General features: G+C 42.1%; 3 protein-coding genes and 1 long non-coding RNA gene across 7 annotated transcripts in view; 1 reads left to right on the top strand and 3 right to left on the bottom strand.

Moving 5' to 3' along the window:
- The window catches only part of ptprn2 (protein tyrosine phosphatase receptor type N2), a 132,178-nt gene extending 127,765 nt beyond the window's left edge, over positions 1–4,413 (bottom strand). Inside the window, exon 1 of the mRNA XM_052054086.1 lies at positions 4,102–4,413. Within this exon, the coding sequence (XP_051910046.1) occupies positions 4,102–4,189 (88 nt within the window). The 5' untranslated portion in view covers positions 4,190–4,413. The remainder of the gene's footprint in view (positions 1–4,101) is intronic.
- Positions 4,414–4,533: 120 nt separating this feature from the next.
- On the top strand, positions 4,534–5,895 carry LOC127593001 (uncharacterized). The gene is made up of 3 exons (XR_007960286.1): positions 4,534–4,600; positions 5,467–5,670; positions 5,779–5,895. It is a non-coding gene; the product is annotated as an uncharacterized LOC127593001 (long non-coding RNA).
- On the bottom strand, positions 5,336–17,884 carry ncapg2 (non-SMC condensin II complex, subunit G2). The gene is made up of 26 exons (XM_052054082.1): positions 17,458–17,884; positions 16,589–16,744; positions 16,391–16,505; positions 16,152–16,309; positions 15,403–15,537; positions 15,219–15,313; positions 14,229–14,385; positions 13,888–13,980; positions 13,678–13,794; positions 13,325–13,501; positions 13,088–13,240; positions 11,516–11,735; positions 11,338–11,435; positions 11,070–11,243; positions 9,346–9,416; positions 9,115–9,271; positions 8,865–9,032; positions 8,355–8,465; positions 8,131–8,280; positions 7,847–7,943; positions 6,706–6,905; positions 6,458–6,583; positions 6,085–6,188; positions 5,769–5,869; positions 5,600–5,690; positions 5,336–5,523 (listed from the first exon to the last, which is right to left on the bottom strand). Exons 1-26 carry the CDS (start codon positions 17,533–17,535, stop codon positions 5,463–5,465), a joined length of 3,363 nt encoding a protein of 1,120 aa, XP_051910042.1. The 5' UTR covers positions 17,536–17,884; the 3' UTR covers positions 5,336–5,462.
- A 421-nt stretch (positions 17,885–18,305) lies between these two features.
- The window catches only part of esyt2b (extended synaptotagmin-like protein 2b), a 28,333-nt gene continuing 24,292 nt past the window's right edge, over positions 18,306–22,346 (bottom strand). For all 4 annotated transcript variants that reach the window (XM_052054093.1, XM_052054094.1, XM_052054095.1 and 1 more), the window contains 6 exons: positions 21,851–22,236; positions 20,361–20,459; positions 19,925–20,056; positions 19,683–19,788; positions 19,526–19,575; positions 18,306–19,143 (listed from right to left, as the gene is read on the bottom strand). In XM_052054093.1, the coding sequence (XP_051910053.1) occupies positions 19,083–19,143; positions 19,526–19,575; positions 19,683–19,788; positions 19,925–20,056; positions 20,361–20,459; positions 21,851–22,236 (834 nt within the window). In that variant the 3' untranslated portion in view covers positions 18,306–19,082. The remainder of the gene's footprint in view (positions 19,144–19,525; positions 19,576–19,682; positions 19,789–19,924; positions 20,057–20,360; positions 20,460–21,850; positions 22,237–22,346) is intronic.

Below are 22,346 nucleotides of genomic sequence, written 5' to 3'. Positions count from 1 at the left end.
CTGTCCAATAAATAAGTGGACCACTTCTGATCAAATCTGGGATGTTCAGCTCTAAAATCATGATCGTTTCAAGCCTAAAAAACACGCATCTCCAAATTTTACAAGTTGCCCCCCCCCCCAAAAAAAAAAACAGTGAAAACGTTCGAGCTGCAAGTTTGGAAGTCATCTGTGTTGTGCAATAAAAAGCACGTTGAGGATGAATATTTGTTTTAGGAAATATTTAGGAAATAGGAAATATTCACTCAAGTGTCATTTTCATCATTGGTGAAACTTAAAGTATCTCCAAATTTGGATGTGTGTGAGCAAGTGTGTGTTTTTAACAATATTTTTTTTTAACTCAAGGATTAATTAACATCTAGTCGTAACATTTTTGTTGTCCAGTCAAAAGCATGTATCTACAATTTTTCTCTCTGTGCCTTTCTGTGCTCAATTTTGGACATATTAAGATTAAGATATCCTTTATTTGTCCCACACTGGAGAAATTTACAGCCTCCAGCAGCAAGAATGTGGGTAGAAAGAAGAAAGAAGAAAAAACTAACAAACACCGTTCAATTAAGTGCAATATAAATACAAAAAAGGATAAATCGCAGTGCTATTTACAATTGTTTTTCACATCACACACATCACATCATTTAATTATTATTATTATTATTATTATTATTATTATTATTATTGTTGTTATTTTTATTCAGCAGGCTGACAGCAGTCGGTAGGAACAAGCCGGTATCTCTCCTTCTTACAGCGCGGGTGTATCAGTCTAAATATGGAGGGAAAAGAGAAGCAAATTCAAATTTTGATATTCTCGTGAACGCGCATGCAACCCAACCGAGAGTGCAGGTGCAACCGAGCCTGACGCATTCAACGCCGAATGTCTTCCAGAATTCCCATGTAGGTCGCTCTCTGCCAATTCCTGGCGACATGCCTGTCCGCCCGGCAACAGCCAGGCCACGAATTAAAGATGGCTGCATCGCCACGGCAACAGCGCAACTAGAAATCATCTGGCCCTGAATTGAATGAATGAACAACGGGCAAAACCATGCCGCCTTTGGGTTTGCATCTGCCACCTTCAGCTGTGCACTCCCCCCGCTGCAATGACAACTGGTGTCGGGTATTAATCATTCTGAAAGGAAGCAGACATGATGGCGTTCATTTCCACATGTCGATTAGCTCTCAGAACGGAAGCTACACGAGCACCACCACCCGTGTTTTGACGTCTTTTTGGTCCTGCTCTCTTTTTCAGAACCCAATGACTCAACAGAAAGCCCTTGTCTAAATGCATAAAGCTATTTTCACACCCCAAGCTCCGGGGAGGCGAGATCTGTGCTTCGACAAAGGCGCCAAGAGCGCTCTGCATTATTTTGCCAACAGCGTCTACGAGCAGGTCTAATTGAACTTCTTCACACTCCTTCTGTTGTCACACCAGCCAGAACAGGAAGGAACACGCTGAAATTTGTGTTATCGTCCCAGCTCTCTACCGGCACTTTTATATATTTTAGCAACCTATCAATCTATTCAGATTAGTACCAACTCAACTGATAACAGTAAAAATGGTGCCCATCTGTTTAATTATCTACAATCAATTCTCTCTTTTTTTTTGTTAACTCATTTGATACCATTGACAGGCAGCGAGATCACTGGGAGAGCTGACTGAGTTAATGCCGAGGGAGCCAATGGCACTCCCTTCGCGAACTGCTGGTCGCGCACAATCTCTGTGTGTTTATGGCAAACAAATTAGGCCTAAGCGATATGGCTAAAATGTAATACCTCGATATTTTTGCTATATATCTCAATAACAACACACTAACAATATTAGTATGGGCTCAGTGAAAGCAATGCTTTTTTTTAATGAGAACTTACTGACGCCATCAACTTTAACAAAGTCGGCGATCAATTAGAAAATAATTAGATTCACATTGTACTGTAACAGTGCTTTAATCATAATCACCACTTACCGCTGCACATATTCCATTTGTTGTGTGTGCAATGAGGCATTACATGGCGATGTGATGTGAGGACTCCCAGCGATGTGAACTATGCCTGGATAGCATTTTGAGGATCCCATTACAATATGTTATGTTGTATGATTTGTTACTAATCCACAAAAAAGATGGAGACAGTCAACAAAGACACGTGTTGCGACCACTAACTACATACTATGTCTTTCCATCCATCAACAACCACGACTAGCATAAGTGCCCTCTAAGGATTTGTTTCATGCTCTCATTCAAAACCAAATGCATACAACTGCCACGAAGAGAATTTATAACGGCTGCCACCGTTTTATGTCTCAAAGCCATTCATCTGCAGAAATCATAAAGCATTTTCTGCCTGCTGATACAATTTATGCGCCACACACTGAAGTTTCTTTCCCATGCTGTGCTGCTGACGTACATATGCACAGGACGCTTCTAAATATACACCGGATCTTCAATATGAAGCCGTCTGCATTAATAATCCCTCAAATTTGAGCTGTGGCTCCATAATGAGCATGTTAACACCATAATGTGTATATCCTTGAATGGGATGCAGTGGATGTCAATAAATTGTTAAATGGAATTATAAATACCATGTGTTCAGTACATATAGTGTATGCTTTTTAATATGTTTATGCTCATGCATCAATCAAGAGGCATTAGGCTACCGGCAATCAAAATGGATGCCACACTCTTTTCAAAAAGTTTAAGTTGTAGTTAATCACAATCCAAAACATTTCTATATTTTCACTGTAAAAACAATTAATTTAATGAATAAAAACTGTCACTTCAATGTTTCATTTTATTTCACAATAATTGCTTTTTTTCTACTACCCATGCTTTCTCTTCCGAGTTCTCATCCCGTGTCCACGACGTTACACACGCCTGGAACAACACGTGGATCCCGCCTGAAATTTGTAGCGCCCCCCCCCCCCCAAAAAAACAGTCAAATTGAGCACATGGTAACTGGTCCTGTGAAAAAACAATTAAAGCCAGACATTTACATGAATTTATAAAACTCATCCAGACGCCCAGACAGAGTGTAAAATAAGTGAACAAGTCTGGGCAGAAGAGCTTGTTTGGCCAACTTGTTCACACATCATTTAAGTTTATCGAAATGCTACACTCTTTAAAATGCACACATTGCCATTGACCAGCCGTTTTAGCAGTATTTTATCTTTTTAGCGGGCTCATTATTGCCATAGTGCATTTATATTTTACTTGCCTGATTGTGACTTGAGTATGACTACAACGGTCGGGCATGGCTAACAGTGGCGTCGAAGACAGGGGACTCCATTTTTTTGTTTGTTCGTTTTTTGCGACAGCGCGTATCCTCCCGGAGATGTTGAATGTGTGATAGTATCATAGAATCGTCTTCCTGAATAATTTATACTGAGAAGACATTTAATTGAACATAGTTGCAGCACACCTTCGTTCCGCCTAAATTCGACGGGCGCGGGAAGCACTAGCCCTTCGTTAATTTCGCAGTTTTTTTCCTTCGGTGGTTTCGCTGCTTCTTCGTTGGTTTAGCTGCTTCTGCTTCTTTGGTTGAACGTTTCTTCTTCGTGTTAGGGTTCCGATTTTATTAATCAAATATTTTATCGAAGGCATTTTTTAATTAATGATATTTAATTATCGCGTAGCCCTAACTTATACACTGAATATTTATATTTACATACATATACATTGTATTACGTCTATGCATAAATTAGAACTTCCCCATACTTTGTCCACCAACCAAAATATTAGACACAGCTCTTTTAAAATTTCCCAGTGGAAAATAGCACAAAAGGCGTACTGTTAAAGGCGTACCTCAAAATAGCCCTTTATCTTTTGAAATGTATTATATCCGGATAGTGCTACCTAATAATGTGACCAGTGGGAGAGCTTATTATGATGCTAACTGGGCCTTGTTGCATATTATGTAACTTTCTTATGGCGATGTATGGATTTCACCTTGCAACACAAAAACTATTAGAACACTTCTTTTGGTTTGGGGGAGGAAACATGCAGCAAATGCCAGCGTGGAACATAAACGTTGTCAACTTTTTTTCATTTCTTGCTTTCAAGATTAGGACGCATGTGATAATTTGAAGATAAATGTGAAAAGCGAGAAAGACGTGCTTACCATAGCTTCCGTCGGCTCGTGCTGGTGCGAAGCAGCAGAGGCAGACAGCCAATGCGAAGACGAACACGGGACACCACGGAGACTCCATCCCGCCGTTTAGCTCATTCCATGCCCGGTTTATGAGCGCATGACTGCAGCCAACGCCAGGTGGGAGCAGCCCCAGAGAAGTCGCTGGAGCTAGAGGGGCATGTCGCTCGCTTGGTTTGGGGGCATGGGGTGTCAGAAGAAGCTAAAATGGCTGCAGATTTGGTGTATGTAGGGGGGAAATGGGGGTTCGGCAGAGCAGAGGCCGGCCGTGGTTTTCAGCACCGAGAACAGCGATCGAGTCAGACGAAGGAGCCCCTCCTAAACGTGACGTCACAGAATCGTGGAGGGGAAACGTGCGCGAGGAGCTCAGGCAGGGCCGCATCGATGCAATGAGCGGAGATGTGAGGGGCATGTGAAAAGGGAGGGCCACCCAAATGGGGATTAAGGAATGGATCCCGCTATGGAATTTAAGGTGCCTATATACATACCGAGTGATTTATGTTGAGAGGAAATAAATTTAATCTGTGCTGTGTGTTACACATACAGTACATTTGACAATAAAATGTATCCAATCCAATTTACCTCCTATCTACCAACCAGTTCACCTTCCCATTCATTTATGTGCCTTGCTATCTGTCCATCGACTGGTCTTTCTAATCAGTTATCTAAGTACCTAGCATCTAACTACCTACCTACATACTGGATGTAACAATCTACCTGCCTACTCAATCATTTACTTCCCATACCAATCGATCCATCTCTCTCCCCAATGTAGCTCACAGTTGTCAACCTACCATCGAACTAACAATCTTCCAACCTACCCATCCATCTAACTACAAACCTAATTATTACATGCCCATTTACCAATCTACCTACTCATCTAACTACGGTATACACTGAACCCATCTGTTCATCTAGCTACCCATCTAATTACATCTATCTGCATGCCCACCATTATTAAGCTATCTACTCTCCATCGATCAACCAATCGATTTATGAAACAATCAGTGCTGAAAATAAAGGTGTTTAAGTACAACAGCATTATTATCTGCGTTAATTATTCACTGAGTAATCTAGTCAAAAAAAACATTGCCACAATTGAACAGGAAGTTTGCCATTTTAACTGGAAGCAGCCATTTTAGAAAAATCCTGTATTGGAGGATAGCAACACATGAATAGCATAGCTGAAGACATTAACAAATCCACATCAAGTGCAGTGTAAGATTTATTCTCCATTCTTAAACACACAAACAGGTTATATATACATGCAAATAAATGTTTTTAATATAAGAAATACAAAAACGGAGGCACTCTAACGTGCTATTTTTTTTCTTTCAGTCCGCCCAGAGTGTCAAGATTTCATTCAGCGTCATCACAGAAGACTGATAAATGACCCTGTAAAGACAAAGACAATTTTTTTGCTTCACAAACCAAATATTTCATAATTTGCTCTCATTTGATGTGATCCTACCCTTGGACATCGCCCTCCACATTTGCATGTGCGTTTATCTGCTGCTGCACGGTTATAGCGGCTTTCTCCAAGTACGTACTGTCCTGTGCCACTGCAAAAAGACAATTTTACAGTTAAATATGTTCATATTTAATATGACAAAGTAATTAGAACAAAAAATTCGACCCACCGTGTCGCAGGACCGCCAGGAGGTGGACAACAGCAGCCAGCTCAGTCAGAGTGCTGAAGGTGTCAGAGTCCAGCGAGGAGAGAACCTCAGCCAAAAAAGCCCTGAAGGCAACACGCAAGCACCATTGGATACAGAATCAGTTTTTATTGTTCTTTTTTTGTTGTTAATTAACACTACCACCTAATAGTAGCACTCTGATACATTTTATTTGTCAAGCTGTTTTCATGTTATCCTACAAACAAAGAAGCTAAATTGTGCTTGGTAGGAAGCAATAATGCCAAAAGATAAAGTTGATCACTGTCAAGGTCTTTCCTACCTGGTAACAGACTGCGACTTGAGGATGGCAGACAGGAGGGTGCCGGAAAGCGCAGGCAAGTCCTGCACGGTCTCTGGAGTCATCACTTCTTTGGGGTGTGTCATCTTGTGGGTTGGGTGGACAGACCATCATTCACTTCATAGTACCAAGCCCTCGATCAAGGTACCCATCAAACCACCTATCCACTGTATGTTCCATCTATTTACAGTCTATGTTCATTAATCTGATGTACAGTATATCACAATTGATGTATTCCGATCACTTCATCATATTTGCAACCTTATGGGAATATAGTTGATTATAGTGATGACAAAATGGGAATATAGTTGATTATAGTGATGACAAATCTCCCTTTTGAGGGGCTTCAACATACCTTCTGGAGAGTGTATCTTGTCTCCACAATGACTATTGCGAAAAGGGTGTCAAAGACGCCACCGATGTTACAGACTTGAGCCTCTTGCAGGAAGTCGGCGAGATCGCTCAAAGCCGACTGACACAGCTAAGAACCAACCACAACAACAACAACAACATCGTAGGTGGCTCTATATGACAATTTGTGGAGGTGATAGATGAAACGGTACGATGCAGGATAACAAATCGTGAATACAAATGTCAACGTACCTCTTTACTCTCTTCCGGCTTTTTCTTAAGTCGGCGAGCCAAGAGTTCGATCACCTTCTGGAATATGTTGGCTACCGCTACCAGACACCTGGTGGCGGCATCCCGCTCGTCTCCAGCCGGTTTGCGGTCGACCGGGGACGCACTTGCCATCAACGCTTTCAGAACCAGCAGCACGGTGGGAATGCACAGGTACCCCGCTTCTGTAACACACAGAGTGCAGAGGGAGGGAGACATACACACCATTACCGTATTTTCCATATTATAAATCGCACCAGCCATAAATGGCATAATAAAGAACAAAAAAACATACTTATGTGATAAAATCCAACACCAACAACAGGCATGTCTTTGAAGGCAAATAAAAATAAAACAACAGGCTGAATAAGAGTACGATATGCTAACGTTAAACGCATAAACAATGAACTGAGAATGTGCCCATTATGTTCACGTAACATATTAAGAGTTATTCAAATAACTGTAGCTTAATGATCATGCTAACAAGTTAACCAAACCATCAGTGTCACTCCAAATCACTAAATCCAATGAAATCTTCATCCTCTGTGTCACTTTTATGCAACTCTGCAAACTTCGGAGGTAGAAGAGGCGGTGCTTCCTCTTCTACTTCACTGACGTCAGAGTCATAGGTTTGTTTTTGTAAATGTGGAAAGCATCAACACAGGCCTAGAGCCCTTTCTTGTGGTTTAATGTGAAAATAAGATGTCAAATGATAGAATGTATGAATTATTTCACACCAGAAGTCGCTCCAGAGTATAAGTCGCACCCCCGGCCAAACTATGAAAAAACTGATTTATAGTCCGGAAAATACGATACTTACAAATATAGTGATCCCTCGCTACTCCGCGGTTCGTTTATCGCGGTTTCAGTGCATTGCGGCTTTTTTCAAACATATATATATATATATTTTTTTTATATACATGGAGTACAATACTGTATATGTTGCTCTGTGTGACTCGCTGTTGTTTCGCAGCTTCTCGCGGACCGTTTGTGGACTTTAAAAAAAAAAATATTTTTTTAACTGTTTATGTTAATTGGACGCTAATTTGCACATTTTCGTTTATCGCGGGTGGTTTTGGTTCCCATTAACTGTGATAAATGAGGGATTACTGTATATAACCATCACCTGAGAGTATGACAAGCGAGCACAGGTGCAGGACGTGATCATTCAAGCCACTGTCATCCAAACAGAGCACCGCGTCTCTGCACACCGTCAGGAAGGTCTGACGGATGAGTGAAAACCAGAAGTCACTTTCCAGTTCCAAGTTGCGTTTTGACATGTTCTCTGATTGTACAGTTACAGCGGGGGCTTTGACACACAAATGTACAACAGTGTTTGATTGAACTCAATAGTTCCAGGGTATATAAAACGTTTCTGATGAAGGTCACCTGAGACCACATGGCGCTCACCTTCGTTATTTCCGCCGCGAAGGCTCTCAAACTCTCCGCCTCATCACCGGCATCTTCCTGAGGACCGTTGGCCAGGAAGGGCAGCACGCTCTCGCCCACCCATGCGGCTGTGTGCTCCAGGGACTGCAGGTACTCGCGGCCTTCGGACAGCTAGGTAGGGGTGTCCTTCGTTTACAAAAGAAGGCTTTCCTTTCCGTGACTTAAAGCAGAAGGATGAGACTTACGTCATGTTGCAAGTGCACACTAAGGCAACCATGGGAGGTGAAGGCCTTGAGGGCTAGTTCTGCGCTGGCTGGGCCACCAGAGGAAGAGCTGAGGTGAGAGTACAGCCGCGACTATACAGTGACAAGACAGGAAGCAAAGAGAGTTAACGCTGATGCAAAACAAGGCGTGACAAAGTGATGGAAATATGGATATACAGCAGATTCTGTTTCGAGACCAGATCGTCACCAGGGTTCCCATTCTTCGACTTGCTTTTCATTTATGGACCTTTAAGGACCTTTAAGGGCCAATTTGCCCGTTTTAAGGACCTTTTCTCCATTCAGCGGGGGATTTATGGTGGATTTAATGCCCGTTCAGCAATATGTGGGCTGAACAATACAAACTCCACATAGGAAGGCCGAAGCCGGAATCAAAGCCTACACCTCTGCTCTATAAGGCCGACATGCTAACCAGTCGACCACTGTGCCGCCCGCCATGATATGATCGGAAGTTGAAATATGATTGCAACAAACCTTCCAGTTTCCAAGAAGTGTGTAGAGACGCTTGAGTGGACCCTGTCTGAGAGCCAGGACTTTGTTTCGTGTGGACTGGTAAAGGAGCAGATAGTCCAAGTAGGCCAGCGCCAGCTCTGGCTTAGCCTCCGTCGTCACCTGGATGGTCACCTTCCGCTTGGCATTTACCTGGTGGAGTGACCGTGGGCGACAAGTTGTTTGAGTGTTGCCATTGTCATGATGACAGACACAGACAGACTGACAAACAGACCACTTGATTCTCGGGCAGGGCTTCGGAAAGCCAATCGATGATGAGCTCCAAGACGCCGGCGGTCTTGCCCCAACTGCACATGCAGTCCAGCAGCTGGCCATACGCCGAGGGCGGGGCTCCGGGTTCCAACTTCCTCAGACGAGACAGCACGCCGTAGCTGGGACAAGACGTTCCCCACAAAGACTTCAGCGTCAGAGGCTGCAGATCGCGGCACTTGTCGGACTTACTCACCTAAATGTTGCCACTGCATTGGCAGGCATGAAGGATGCCATTTGCATGAGGGGAGCGAGGCATCGCTCATCCTGAACATGAGATAGAGTACATTAAACTAAGTCTGTACAATTACATTTGGTTTGTTTTAATGTGTACGGTATATGTTGCGAAGTGTGCAACGCAAAAAGGAAATATATTTGAGTATTCACTCATTGAGCGCTCACCTCTAGCTGGAGTACTTTTTATTTTACACAATGTCAAAAAAATGTGAACAACGACCTTTCTTTCTGACGCAGATGATGACAACTTACTCAAGGTCTGACTCTTTTGGTTTAAATATCGGTGACTGTTATGGGCTCCCTCCTGGAGTACCCAATAACTTAAAGGTACAGTGTGTAGAATTTAGTTTCATCTTGTCGTGAAGCATCAGAATGCAACAAACTAAGCTCAAAGCGCGTGCATTTAGAAGCGCACGCATAAATCCACATTTCAGAGAGAGTACACTTTGCAAGCCTATCACCAATTTCTTCAGCAGAGTTGTCATTCCAAACGACTGACGGAGGAAGTGCATGGCAGATGTTACTTGGGCTGTAGTGATCATGTTCAGGAGCTACGCACTCCAAGTTTGTCTTCTTCGGGTATCGGTAGCAGAAAGATGGCGGCGAAAAATTACAACCTCCTGAAGAGGAGACACGCCCGATGTAATATACCGGTAATTAGAAATTACATCAATTAATTGAGGGCAGCCCGGTGATCCAGTGGTTAGCGCGTAGACCTCACAGTGCGGAGGTACCAGGTTCAATTCCAGCTCCGGCCTCCCTGTGCATGTTCTCCCCGGGCCTGGGTTTTCTCCGGGTACTCCGGTTTCCTCCCACATTCCAAAAACATGCAGGGCAGGCTGATTGGACATTCTAAATTGTTTCTAGGTGTGAGTGTGAGCGCCGATCGTTGTTAGATTGTGCCGCCTACTGCTCGAAGACTGCTGGGATGGGCTCCAGCACCCCCACGACCCTTGTGAGGATAAAGCGGATCGGAAAATGAATGAATAAATTAATTTACGGTGTTGGGAGAGAACATATTTTTTTCACATTACTGAAATTAATAGTCTTTTTTTTAATAATGAAAATTGAAACATAAATAAATGCCACACTGTCCCTTTCAAATAAGGCATCTATCGGCCAATACCAGGTACGCCCATTCCTACTTCTCATAAAGCCATGCATTTGTATAATTTAACAAAATACTCACGCAAGCACGTACAGAAAACACAAACCACCAAACACAGAAAAGACAACAAAACAACGAAACACATGCACACAAACCACAAAAAGCTAAGATGAGAGATGTGACACGACCAAATACAGTCAAACCTTGATTTTCGAACGTCTCTGTTCTCGACCAAATCGGTTTTCGACCAAAAATTTCAAGTTTTTTTTTATGCCTCGGATTACGACCGAAAATCGGTTCTCGACCAAACTGAGCGCACTTCAATGCGCCACTTGACTCCTCTCGCCTTCCTTACACGAGGAAGCAATGCTTCCTCGGGTAGACGAGGAAGTGACGCGTCCTCGTGTAGCGTTCCATTGTGAGCAGATGTGTTCAATAAAGATTTTTTTTTTAAAGAGTGTGGTTTCGGTTTTCAACCAAATTGGTTTTTGAACAGCCTTCTGGAACGGATTATGGTCGAAAACCGAGGTATGATTGTAATTGGCAAAACAAAAAGGTAGCATATGACAGAGTACCGTGAATTTGTTGAAGTATTTGCTCAAGACTCGACCAAACTGGGCATATAGGTGCTTCTGGGTTTCGTCACTTTGCTGGAGGGTCCTGTCGACGTTCTTCCACAGGACAACCACCACCTCCAGTAGACTGGCCACCACATCCTTCTCCAGTGCCAGTTGATTCTCACCCTGAAGCTGAAGGAGAACAGCAGCCCTGCATGTCAGTATGTGGGCTCAAAGACTTTACAACAAGCTTCTCTGTGTGAGTGGTGCTTTTGTCATTTCGTACCCTCCTGTTTTCCTTGCTGCTATCGTTAAGCTCCGCGTCGTCACCATCGCTCTGGATGCTTGAATTCAGGACACGGCGGATGGCCAGCATCAACTTCACTGATTGCAAACAGACAACAGAGTTTCATCTGAAATATCCAGAAGCTTTAATGACCAAAATTGTGCATCATGGTTTTTACCTATATTTGTTGGGGCGGTGTGCATGTGAGCGTACAGATAAAACTTGCGGGCTGCCATGGGGTTCATCTGGATGAGGGTGATGCAGCGGCTGCACCAGTTCGATTCGGCATCGGCGGGGAAGAAGGAGTCGAAGAGCAATTCGGTGAGGCGCTTGGACACATGCGCCGTGTCCGAGGCCAGGCGGACCACGAGGTGGTCCAGGCTGCATATATCCCAGAACTGAGGTGGAGCGTTAAGAGATGTAGTCATTTGATAAGGTCATCATCATATCCTGCTTGGCAGCATCACTAGTTTCTAAGAGGTCCTGATCTGTGCAGGTGGGCCCCAGTTCACAGTCCCGAAGAATGTGCTCCATTGTTTATATTTCCTGGATTGGCATTAAGTGAGTTTTGTTTATAATACTCTGTTAGGTGTTGAAGAGCAGAAGAGCAGCTCCTTTCGGTGGTTTCAAATGATCGCGACTGGGTGGCAATACACAAATCATCGGCATATATAAAAAGTCTTCGGATGTTTTCAAACTCTGGCTGGTCATTTGTGTAGATGTTAAAAAGTACTGGAGCCAGAACAGATCCTTGTGGGAGAGCCTTTTTTTTGTGTTCGATATCTACTTTTCTTGCCATCCATTTCTACAAAGAAATTTGATACGGTAACCAAGCACCATTACATGAACACAAAAGCTGTATTCAAACTAGGGTTGCAGCTATCAAGTATTTACTGTATTGACCCGAATATAAGAAGGTGTTTTTTGCATTGAAATAAGACTGAAAAAGTGGGGGTCGTCTTATAGTCGGGGTCTAGACATTATACCCATTCAAGACGCTAGATGGAACCAGATATCATTGAAGGAAATCCTGAACTTGACTCCCCAGGCCAAAGTGAACCCCCGTCACGAAGAATAAAAATAAAAATAGCGAGAGCAGGAAGAAGAAAAATAAAAAATAGCGGTAAGAAATAAAAGAGAAGAAAATATTCGAAGAGATAACAGAAAATGGAGAAACATAGCAACAATCTGGAGAAAAGTGGGTCAAAGATCGTCCAGTTTAACCGGCAGCTAAGGAGAATTTATGATGTAATTAAATTTCAAAAACCGGGAGCCATTCATTTATGAATGTGATTGCACTTTAGTTTACATATTTAACTGTTCAGATATTAAGATTTGAATGAGGAAAAATAACATGCTTTTTCTCTCAAATATATTGTTATAATCATTTGTTTCAGATGCACTGTAATTATTTTCTGTATAAAATTTAATTTGGTGTTCAAAGTCTTTTTTCAAACTTGAGTCTTGAAAAAGAGGGAGTCGTCTTATAATCACGGCCGTCTTATATTGGGGCCAATACGGTATTCAGGTTGATTCTCAGCGATCACCAAATTTCATTTGGTGCACTGCCGCAATAATGGGATCCATTTTGGAAGGTTTGATTGTCACAAATTGTTTATTTTTGACCTACTCGGGGAGCACGGGAAAACTTATTGGACACTTGTCAGTCATAGATGAAAATTTCTTCTCTGGCTCACATGAGATGGTCGAAGTGTAGCTAATGAAGTGGTTCTTGGCGTGTTCAATTTACCTTGGCCGCACGGACTGCCTTGATCTTGAGGAGCATGTCGACAAAAGCCACGCGGACTTTCACGGAGTTGTCGTGGAGGCTGTACTTGAATTTGGGCACCAGCTTCTCCAGCACGGGATGGCTGAGCACGTTGTCCAGGACAATGCGCAGATACTGAGAAAAACGACACCATCAGGAATACTTGCAGGTTTCAGGGAGACTTTTCGCATTTTATCATAATGAGAGAGGAAGTCCCACCGTGAAGACGGCACAGCGGACGTCGTCCGAGCTGCAGTCACACGCCAGGTCTTTCAATTTCTTCAAGAAGTCCACGATAACGTCCGGTGGTAGCAACTCCCAGCACCTGTCGAGGATCTTGCAGACCCCCTGAATGGCGTTGCAGCGCACAACGTCGTGTTTGTCAAACAGCAGGACCTTGAAATGGAGATTAGCAGACACATTAGTAAGATACTAGAGCGGTGTGTCCCAACTTTCGGGCCAAGATAAAACTAACTAAATTTAAAACTATATATCACAGACAACCGCCCCCTGTCATGTGGAGGAAAAGTAATTTACACTGGTTTAAAAAAAAAAAAAAAAAACAAGGCCACCATGAGTGTGTCAAGCTGCTTTTGAAGGTCCTCTTCGATTTCCTTATCGGGGTCAACGATGGGGAAGGCATCCATGAACAGCACAGTGGCGTTGGTGCGGACCTCAAAATTCGGGACCTGTGGGGACGAGACGAGGTTCAGTCTTTGTACTCGGCCGGCGCAGAGATAAATAGAACGAAAAAGAGGCACAAAAGGATGTGCAGTACGCACTTTGAGATACTTCCAAAGAATGGGTTTGTAGAGGACACTGAGCATCTTTCCCACTGGGCGGCAGATTTTCTTCTTGTGAAAGTGGAAGATGATCTGCAGGAACGCGAGAGAAACAGAGACAAACATATTCAGATGATTATAAAATGCCCGTCCACTAATCAGGTGTGAAATTAAACAACCAAGTATGTCTCTTGATATCTGCTGATTTTTTTAAATGTGTCTACTCGCTAACTTGCATGAGACATGCCCCAAGTATTAACAATTAGAACAAGCTTCTCAAGCTAATGCCTCAAGAAAAAAAAACATGGAAATCCATTTCGTTGTTTTTTCTCCCTTTGCACCTGTTGGACTTTGCGGTGGACGGGTGACGACCTCTGCAACAGGATGGCACACTTCATGAAGTCCTGGATGCACTCACTTTCAATCTTCTCCTTGAAGTTGTCGCTGGCCTTTTTCCAGGCTCGGAAGTAAACCTCCGCCACGTGCTCCATGGTCATTCTGGGACGAAACGATGACATCGTGAGGACGTGTCACAATGTTAAAATGCTGAAATGTTATGCCCAGCCACAAAAATGGTCATCTAGCCAAAAACAAGTGTAAAAATACTCTATCAATATTTTTTTACCACTTTTAAATGAATCACTCATTTAAAAAAATACTTTACAAGTTTTTTCTGTTTTGTTTTTTACACCAACTACTTCTATTTGTACACCAGACATTACTAATATTCTTCATTCAAAACATGCAGCAAAATGTACACCTTTTACTGCTTTCCAAAGAAAAACAAACTCAAAAAAGATGCCTTGCTACTGACCTGATAACGTGTTTTGCTATTAATGTTGGATAATGGCAGGCACGGTATGTAAAAAGAAAGTGGGCGTGTACCTTTCTGTGTCAGTCATTTTCTCTTATAATTCCACACTTTGCATCGCAAACAGATCAAAGACTTAAAATGTGCAATATCTCAGGCTGCAGCCATGAGCTGATAAGTACTGAAGCATGCTTTTGAACACCGTGAAAGGTAACAAGTTTTGATGTGTAATTTAAATAGGGCAATACTGCTACCTGGTGGACAAAAAACAGATACAGATACTGTATCTAAACTGAAATCTTTAAGAGAAATATGCGCTTGAACTATTCCACTGTTTTTTAATGGGACACTTACACTTAAGGCTAATTTAAGGAGCAATTGACAAGTATTAAATTCTTAAATATTTTCAATCCAACACCCTCTGGCAAAATTCAACCGGCACATTCAAAAAGGTTTGAAAATAAAACGGGCAAAGTAAAAATACTTTCAGGGTGTAAGAAGGTAGAATGTGGCCCCTTACTTGTTAAAGAACTGCATCTGATTTTTGATGGTGCTGTGGATGCGTGGGATGAAGTCAATGTGCCAGCTGAAGAGAAACACCATCAACCTCTTGCCCTGCAGGGCCCGACAGACACAAACGCAGATGCAGGGTCACACTCTCAGCACGTTGACACCGAGATCGGTGCGAAACCCGACGTGCTCACGTCGTCGTGACTGATGATGGCGGGATGTCGGAAACACCGCGCCAGCTGCTCGCCCAGCTGTTGGCCCTCCTCAGACGTGTAGTCCACATTTGAGAGCACCTTGTGGAGGCTCCACGCTCTTTGGAGCTCGGCGTACTGGCAAGGTTGAATATTAGCAGTGTTATCCTCACACTTTATTGCGTGTCTGCATTTCATCAATTCGTACTTTAAACAGTATCTGAATACAGTGCAATTTACATGATTGACTACAGTGTCAGGAAAAAAAAGCGTCGCATTGGGCATCTTAATGCACTTTCAACAATTTGTGCATTTTGTTGTGAAGAAAATATTGCTGCTGTTTGGTTACTTTTCGATCACCCCTTGGTTGCCAAGATGCACTACAACGTGCAATGTTGAACTTTTTCTGTCGCAAGGGAATTCATCATTATTATCATTTGTTTTTTGTTACTCATGATTTTTCAAATGTCTGTCTCATTGAACATACTTTAAATGACTTGTTAACGTTTCTTGGCAAAAAAAGACGCTGTCGTTTGGGTACTTATGGGACACTCATTGGTTCCCATTGGGCATTGCGGCATGCGATGCTGAACTTTTCCCCGTACAAAACTCATGAATCATTATCCTTTTGGTGTGTTTAGGTTACCTAGATACACATTCAGCACCTTTTCCCTGACTGTGTATGGTAAATAATGAAACGATTCAAGTTGGAAGTCAACCAGCATGTGGGAATGTCTCGCTCAATTACTCACCGGTTTCTTTGAAAGGAAGCTCTTTTTCAAAGTGATGACCAAAGCTGTGTGGCCAAACTTATCTTTATCTAGCAAGTCTTTCTTCCACCAGGCCTCACACAGCGTGTGGATGTGGTGAAGCAAGTGAGCCTCAGTCACGGGAAATGACACCAGAACATCTGGATGTGAAAAATAAGACAAAATGGTCAGTGGAAAAATAGCTTTTTAAAGATAAATTTGCAATGTGATTCCAAACAAACCGTGAAGCTGGTGGGTAATATTAAGAAGCCCGTGGTAGGCGTCGCCGTCTTGCAGAACCTTTAGAGATATTGTGGCCACGAGAGTCACACCTGCTACGATGTCCATGACATGTTTCTGGGTGTAAGAGGAAAATGAGTTCGCTCCCCACGTTAACCTCCTACCAAACCCCAACTCCACTCCCAAGATCCGTAACTCACGGTTTCCACATCCATAGCCTCCTCCCAACGTTCCGGGGACACCTCCAGAAGGACATCCCGGAGGAGAGAGGCCAGTTTTAGCCACAGAGCCTCACGCTGATTCTTGGACATCTCCTCCATCACCTCCTCAATGTCAAAAGGATCCGATCTGTCCTTCTGCTCAGCAAAACCGCAAGAGGGGGAAAAAAAAACAACCGTGAAAGACACAATTCAGATTACTCAGAGCACAGGTTTCAACATTGTAGAATTAAAACCATGCTTAGCATACATTTTGTTCCCTCGCACATAATACGGTACTTTTACATTCATGTGTATGGTTTAAATGGTAAACGGATGTAGATGCAAATAAATATTTTCAGCCATCATAACATTATTTTGTACGAACACAGCATTTAAATGTGCAATGTGAGTCGTACATGGAGAGCTTCTTTTAGTGTGGCTCTGTATTCAAGTCTCACATTTTTATGACTTTACATCGTGACATACCTCTCAACTTGTACGTTTTCCCCGTACTTTATCATTTCAAATCATGTACGGCGTATTACAACTTTTATACGGGTAAAAAAAACAATTGTGAACCGATCTCAAAGACCATTTTGGCTCAAATGCAGATAGTCTCACCTGCTGGAAGCCAAACGACAGTTGAGTCGTTTGGCGTACTATTGAGGACGAAGTAATCCTCAATAGTATATATTTTTTTCATCGCTGCGTACGGTCGGATTGATAAAGCATGATGTGCGGATGCGCGGTAAGCTGTTGCTTTGTAAGGGGAATCGTAATCATTTATAAGGGCAACCGAGGTTGACAGGTATGTGGTGACAACGTTATTTCCATTTTACAGTATGTGGGACATTCATACGCTTACTTACGTGAAGTTGGATTAGCCGAAGGTAGTCGTCCACATTTTCTTTACAGGCGGCTTCAACGAAAGCCTCACGCTTTGTCATGTTGTCGCTTTTATTAGAAAAGAAACAAGTTCGGTCAAGTCAACTCAAAAGTAATAACAGGAAGGTGAATCACCCCCAAAAAAAGCATCAGTGGCTTTTTTTACGGCGCAAACAAACATGGATGCCTATTTGAAGAAAACGGTTGAAGGCGTTATTTTCAAAGGCAAACTAGTTCCTACCGTACTACTCTCCGACTATTATTTGTCTTTGAGTCGTAATATATTCAAACTCTCAGCTATCATCCTCTTTTGTTAGCTTTTTTTAAGCGATTATTTGGTCAACAGTTGTCAGACCAGTGGCCAAGTACGGAACCGCGCAAATTCATACGACCTGGCACGTCATTACGTAAGGCGTAAACGGTGCCGTCACAAAACCCGTACTTGTTATTCTTTGCCACTTGATGGCGACACTGATTTACATATGTTCGTATATGATGCCGTGAACGCCTCAGTTTTCGACTGTCCCAACCGTTTTTGACAGGCCTTATTTTTATTTTGCATAGAAATAATCAATATATCGATAATACTAGAATACGTTTTGACTTACTTTTACGTTCACAAATTGTGTGAAATTTGAGTCACATCACCATTCGCCACTCTCGTACATTCCGAGACCATCTGAGCAAGGACGAAGACATTATTTATTAATATTTTTCCTCATCATAAAATTAATATGTATCTAATATACTATCGAAGTATATATCATTTATACGCATGTACAAAAACAAATATATATATAAATATATGTTTATTGAAAAATAAATCACACAATTTTCTCAAAGGAAAGAATTTATTCATCAAAAAGTCACGTCATCTGAAATCAATAACTTTCAGAAGGCAAGAATTACACGGTGGTGAGGTTTTTTAAAAATGTTTAAGGCACGGGTTAGATTAAAAAGCTCCAATAAGCACAAACAGTTAAAACTGCATCGCAAAAACAAAAACACAACTGACAAAGCTTCAGTTTCTTGGAAGCCCTGCGACAACCGCCCCCACCCCACCAAAAAAAAAAGAAAACAAAACAAAAAACACACGTGAACAGTTGTCTCTAGTCTGGTTTCTTGGCTCGCATCTGGTCTGAATACCCACCAAACCCTAAATTCAAGTATATATATTTTTTTCTACATCATTTGCAGCCCTATAAAATGCCCACAAAAGGTTCTTGTCGTGGAGACCATGCATGTCCAAAACAATATTACACAAAGTCCACCTAAAAATTACACAAAGCATTCAGTTTGATGTGCATTCCATAGTTGAAATCAAAATACATATATACAAAACAAAAGTCAAACCATCCACTGCAGGACAAAATACAAACAACTGCCGACTTACAGGGTTCATTCCGCTGCTTTGGTAAGAATTTTGTCACTTTTTTAATGCCCTGCTACGAGCAACACCACAAACACCGACAAGACCTTTCATTAAGTTAACAATATGTTACAATATTTGGATGCGCCGACAAGAGTCAAAAAGAGAAAATGCATGCTGAAATGATTCTATATGACAAAAATGTACAGTACAGAAATAAGATGGTTGTAATTAGGGTCACTATGTACATGTCTCTTGGATGCTCCTTTGTGAAGACAAACCATCTTCGCTCAGCTCATACCTACAAGATAAAAATGATCATTTGTTCTCCTGATTTTGACAACAAAAAAACAAATTTTTTGTCATGCAAACATTTTATTTGCTATCAACTCCTGTATGTGCTTTAAATATAGGTGGTTTGACACAAAATGGAATATAACACAAAGCATGCATTCAAAAATAGATAATTTTTTTGACAAAATTTAATTCACATCAATTTTTTAATAGCACTTAATATTTTTCCTGTACTATTTTTTTGTTGTTGTTTTTGTTGAATATTTTGTTCCGGCCTTACCTTTCTAAGGTGATGTTTTGACAGTAAAACTGACATTGCCCATTAATAAATCATACAAGATCAAATAATAAAATGCAATTTTAAAATATACAACTCAATGCAATTTTACCATTGCGTCCATCCTTTCGCTATATCTTCTCCACTCAAATCGACCAGCACCTACAATTGTACAAGGTTAAGTTTTACATTGCAGACTGGAAATTATTCTGATTCCGATTCGAAAAAATAAACAGCCACACATATACAAGCGAGGAAATGTGCATTACTTTTCCCAATAGGCCTTTGTGTTTGGACAAGATGTTTCCTCCATTCTTTACAGCAACGTCCAGAGTTCTCCTGTGGAGCTCCACAATTGACACGCTGAATTCAAATCTGCAAGTATGCACACAAACGCGTTTGGACTAAACGAACAACATGAAGGCACAAGTGTATTGCACTTTTAATCTCCCCAAAACAAATTGTTGTCAACAATCTAAGGTGCCACATGGTTCTGATATGCAAAACTCACGTCTGATCGTAAACAGGGTTGAGGCTCTTTTTCACGGTGGCCGTCTTCCTCCTGCCCGTGCGGCTCTTGTCAGGCAGCAGGTAGAGGCGGATAAAGGGGTCCGAGGCATCTTTTGAGAAGGCTATCAAATTTCTGGGGAAACACACGTCCACACCAGACAAAAGCTGTGTTTTGTGACGTACCCATAGGCCACATACACAGAGTTTAATGTATGAAGTGCTGTCTCCACGATTGAAAGTGTGCAACCTTGTGTGTAAGTGTGACATCCCGTAATAGGTCCATGTCAAGTTTTGTGGCCTTTTGGGCTCACTGGTTATCATTGTGTGAATGATAAATTATTAGCGGATGCCACACCTGATGAGATGAACAAATGGGACGTACTTACTAAACATATACAGTCAAACGTTAAGCATTTTCTGTCAATTTGCAAGCTTACCGACACGCGTGAATCACCACGATGAGTTTGTTGCGTTGGGCGCTATGTCGAACAGTCAGGTGGACCTCACCCAGGGGGAACTGGCTCGGGGTCAAGCCACTGTAAGCACATCAGACATTCAGTCAGTCCGTCAGACCACAGCCAAGGCCTTCATCTCGTGTGCATATAACTAACCACTTCTGCATATATAAAACAAATGTTTTCGGTCAACGACAAAAATGAATTACAGCAGTACTTCTACTAACGAAATTAATTGGTTCTGGAAGAAATGTCTTAACTGGAAAATTTTGCAAGTAGGGACGCATTTTCCATGTTAATGCCCTAATCCGTTCCAAGCCCCCCAAAATTCAGACATAAATGTTTTATAAAGCATAAAAATGCATCAAAATATGTAACAAATACATGTTACAATTAGATTACTGTATTGTTAAGTAAATGAGAGTTGTGTATAATGTAAAAAAACAAACAAACAAAGAATAAAAAATATGGTCATTTAACTTTTAACAGCGTCCTCATCGTTTTTCGCCCTTGTTTGTCCATGTTCTCTCTCAGAAGTGGTTTTTACCTGGCATTTTGTCAAGAACTGATCCAACGACGTTTGCTTTGTCGGCTTTTAAAAATCCTTCGAAAATGTCCAAGGCAAACATTATCACGGTGAGCGATCGCAGGACTGGTAAACAATTTTTCTGGGTGGTTCACATTTACGTAAAACTATCGGAGCGCCTCATGGCCCAAAGGGCGAATAACGAGGACGCTGCATCAACACATTCTATCTACACCAGGGGTGTCCAAACTTTTTGCCAAGGGGGCCAGATTTTATGTGGTAAAATGTCGGGGGGCCGACCTTGGCTGACATTCTTTACATTGAACAACAATATTGTTCAGCAAATTTTAGTTTCACATTTCCATTTTTATTTTAATTTCAACAATCTTAAGAATTTCTTTTGGTTCATTTGAAACAGGTATATCACATGCAACTGCTTATTCACTTGACTTTTTCTTAAACAGAAGTCTCCTGAGTGCAAATTGATTGATTTGAAACATAAGATGTATCACCATGACTTTTCAATAGTCACAAAACCTTTGACTCGAACAACAGGGAAATGAACAAGCCATACACATATCCACAACTGCAAGGATCATTTGAAATATGACATATCAGTCAATATAAACACGGAGTGATATCTTGTTAACTCGTGAGTGATGCCCTCGGATCTGCAAGTAGCAGCCTGTACTGGATTTTTACCTTTCGTATCTTGAAATTTATTTTGTAACAAGAGGCAATATTTTCCTGTTCAGGCATTTCGTAGACTTGAAAATTTTGTATGAAGAGACGTTCGTAAGTCAAGGTACCACTGTAATTGGTACAGGAAAATGTCAACGGTGGAGGTAATAACCGCGTTGAAATAAAGTCAAGAGAGTTCTTGGCAATATAGCAAAAGGTCAATAAACAGGAAATTGAACCATAAATTATCAATGAGTGATTTTACTTGTGCAGCTGTCGAAGCCTCTGTTGAAGCTCCAGGGTGGCGAAAGGCAGCGAGATGTCCGAGGCCAAGCTGGGCGTGGACTCATTGTGGGCTAGGTGCTTCTGAGAGGCCGAGATACCGACGCATATGCTGGAGACACTGCGCAGCGGGCTGGAGGCGTACGGCTCGCCGTCCCGGTGATGCAGCGTAAAAGAGGATGATGCATGTGCGGGCGGGGGCGGAAGAGGAGGTGGGGTGAGCAAAAGAGGGGGCGGGGTGGGCGAATGAGGCGGCGGCGAGTCGGAGGTGGACGCTCTGGTCGAGGCGGCCGGTTGGGGTAAGCTTGACTTTCGGACCCGGACTGAAGAAGGTTGGTCTGACGAGACCTGCTTCTCCAGTGATAGGACCTAATGCACAGATAATGACACATAAGAGTATTGAGTCATTCAATATGAAATAGATTGTTTTACACTCATGAAAGTACAATTTCATGACTCCCAACAATGCATTTCAATAT

Source organism: Hippocampus zosterae, chromosome 20, assembly GCF_025434085.1.
Source record: "Hippocampus zosterae strain Florida chromosome 20, ASM2543408v3, whole genome shotgun sequence".
NCBI lineage: Eukaryota > Metazoa > Chordata > Actinopteri > Syngnathiformes > Syngnathidae > Hippocampus > Hippocampus zosterae.
Note: the sequence above shows the minus strand (reverse complement) of the source record. Positions and strands in the feature narration are given on the sequence as shown.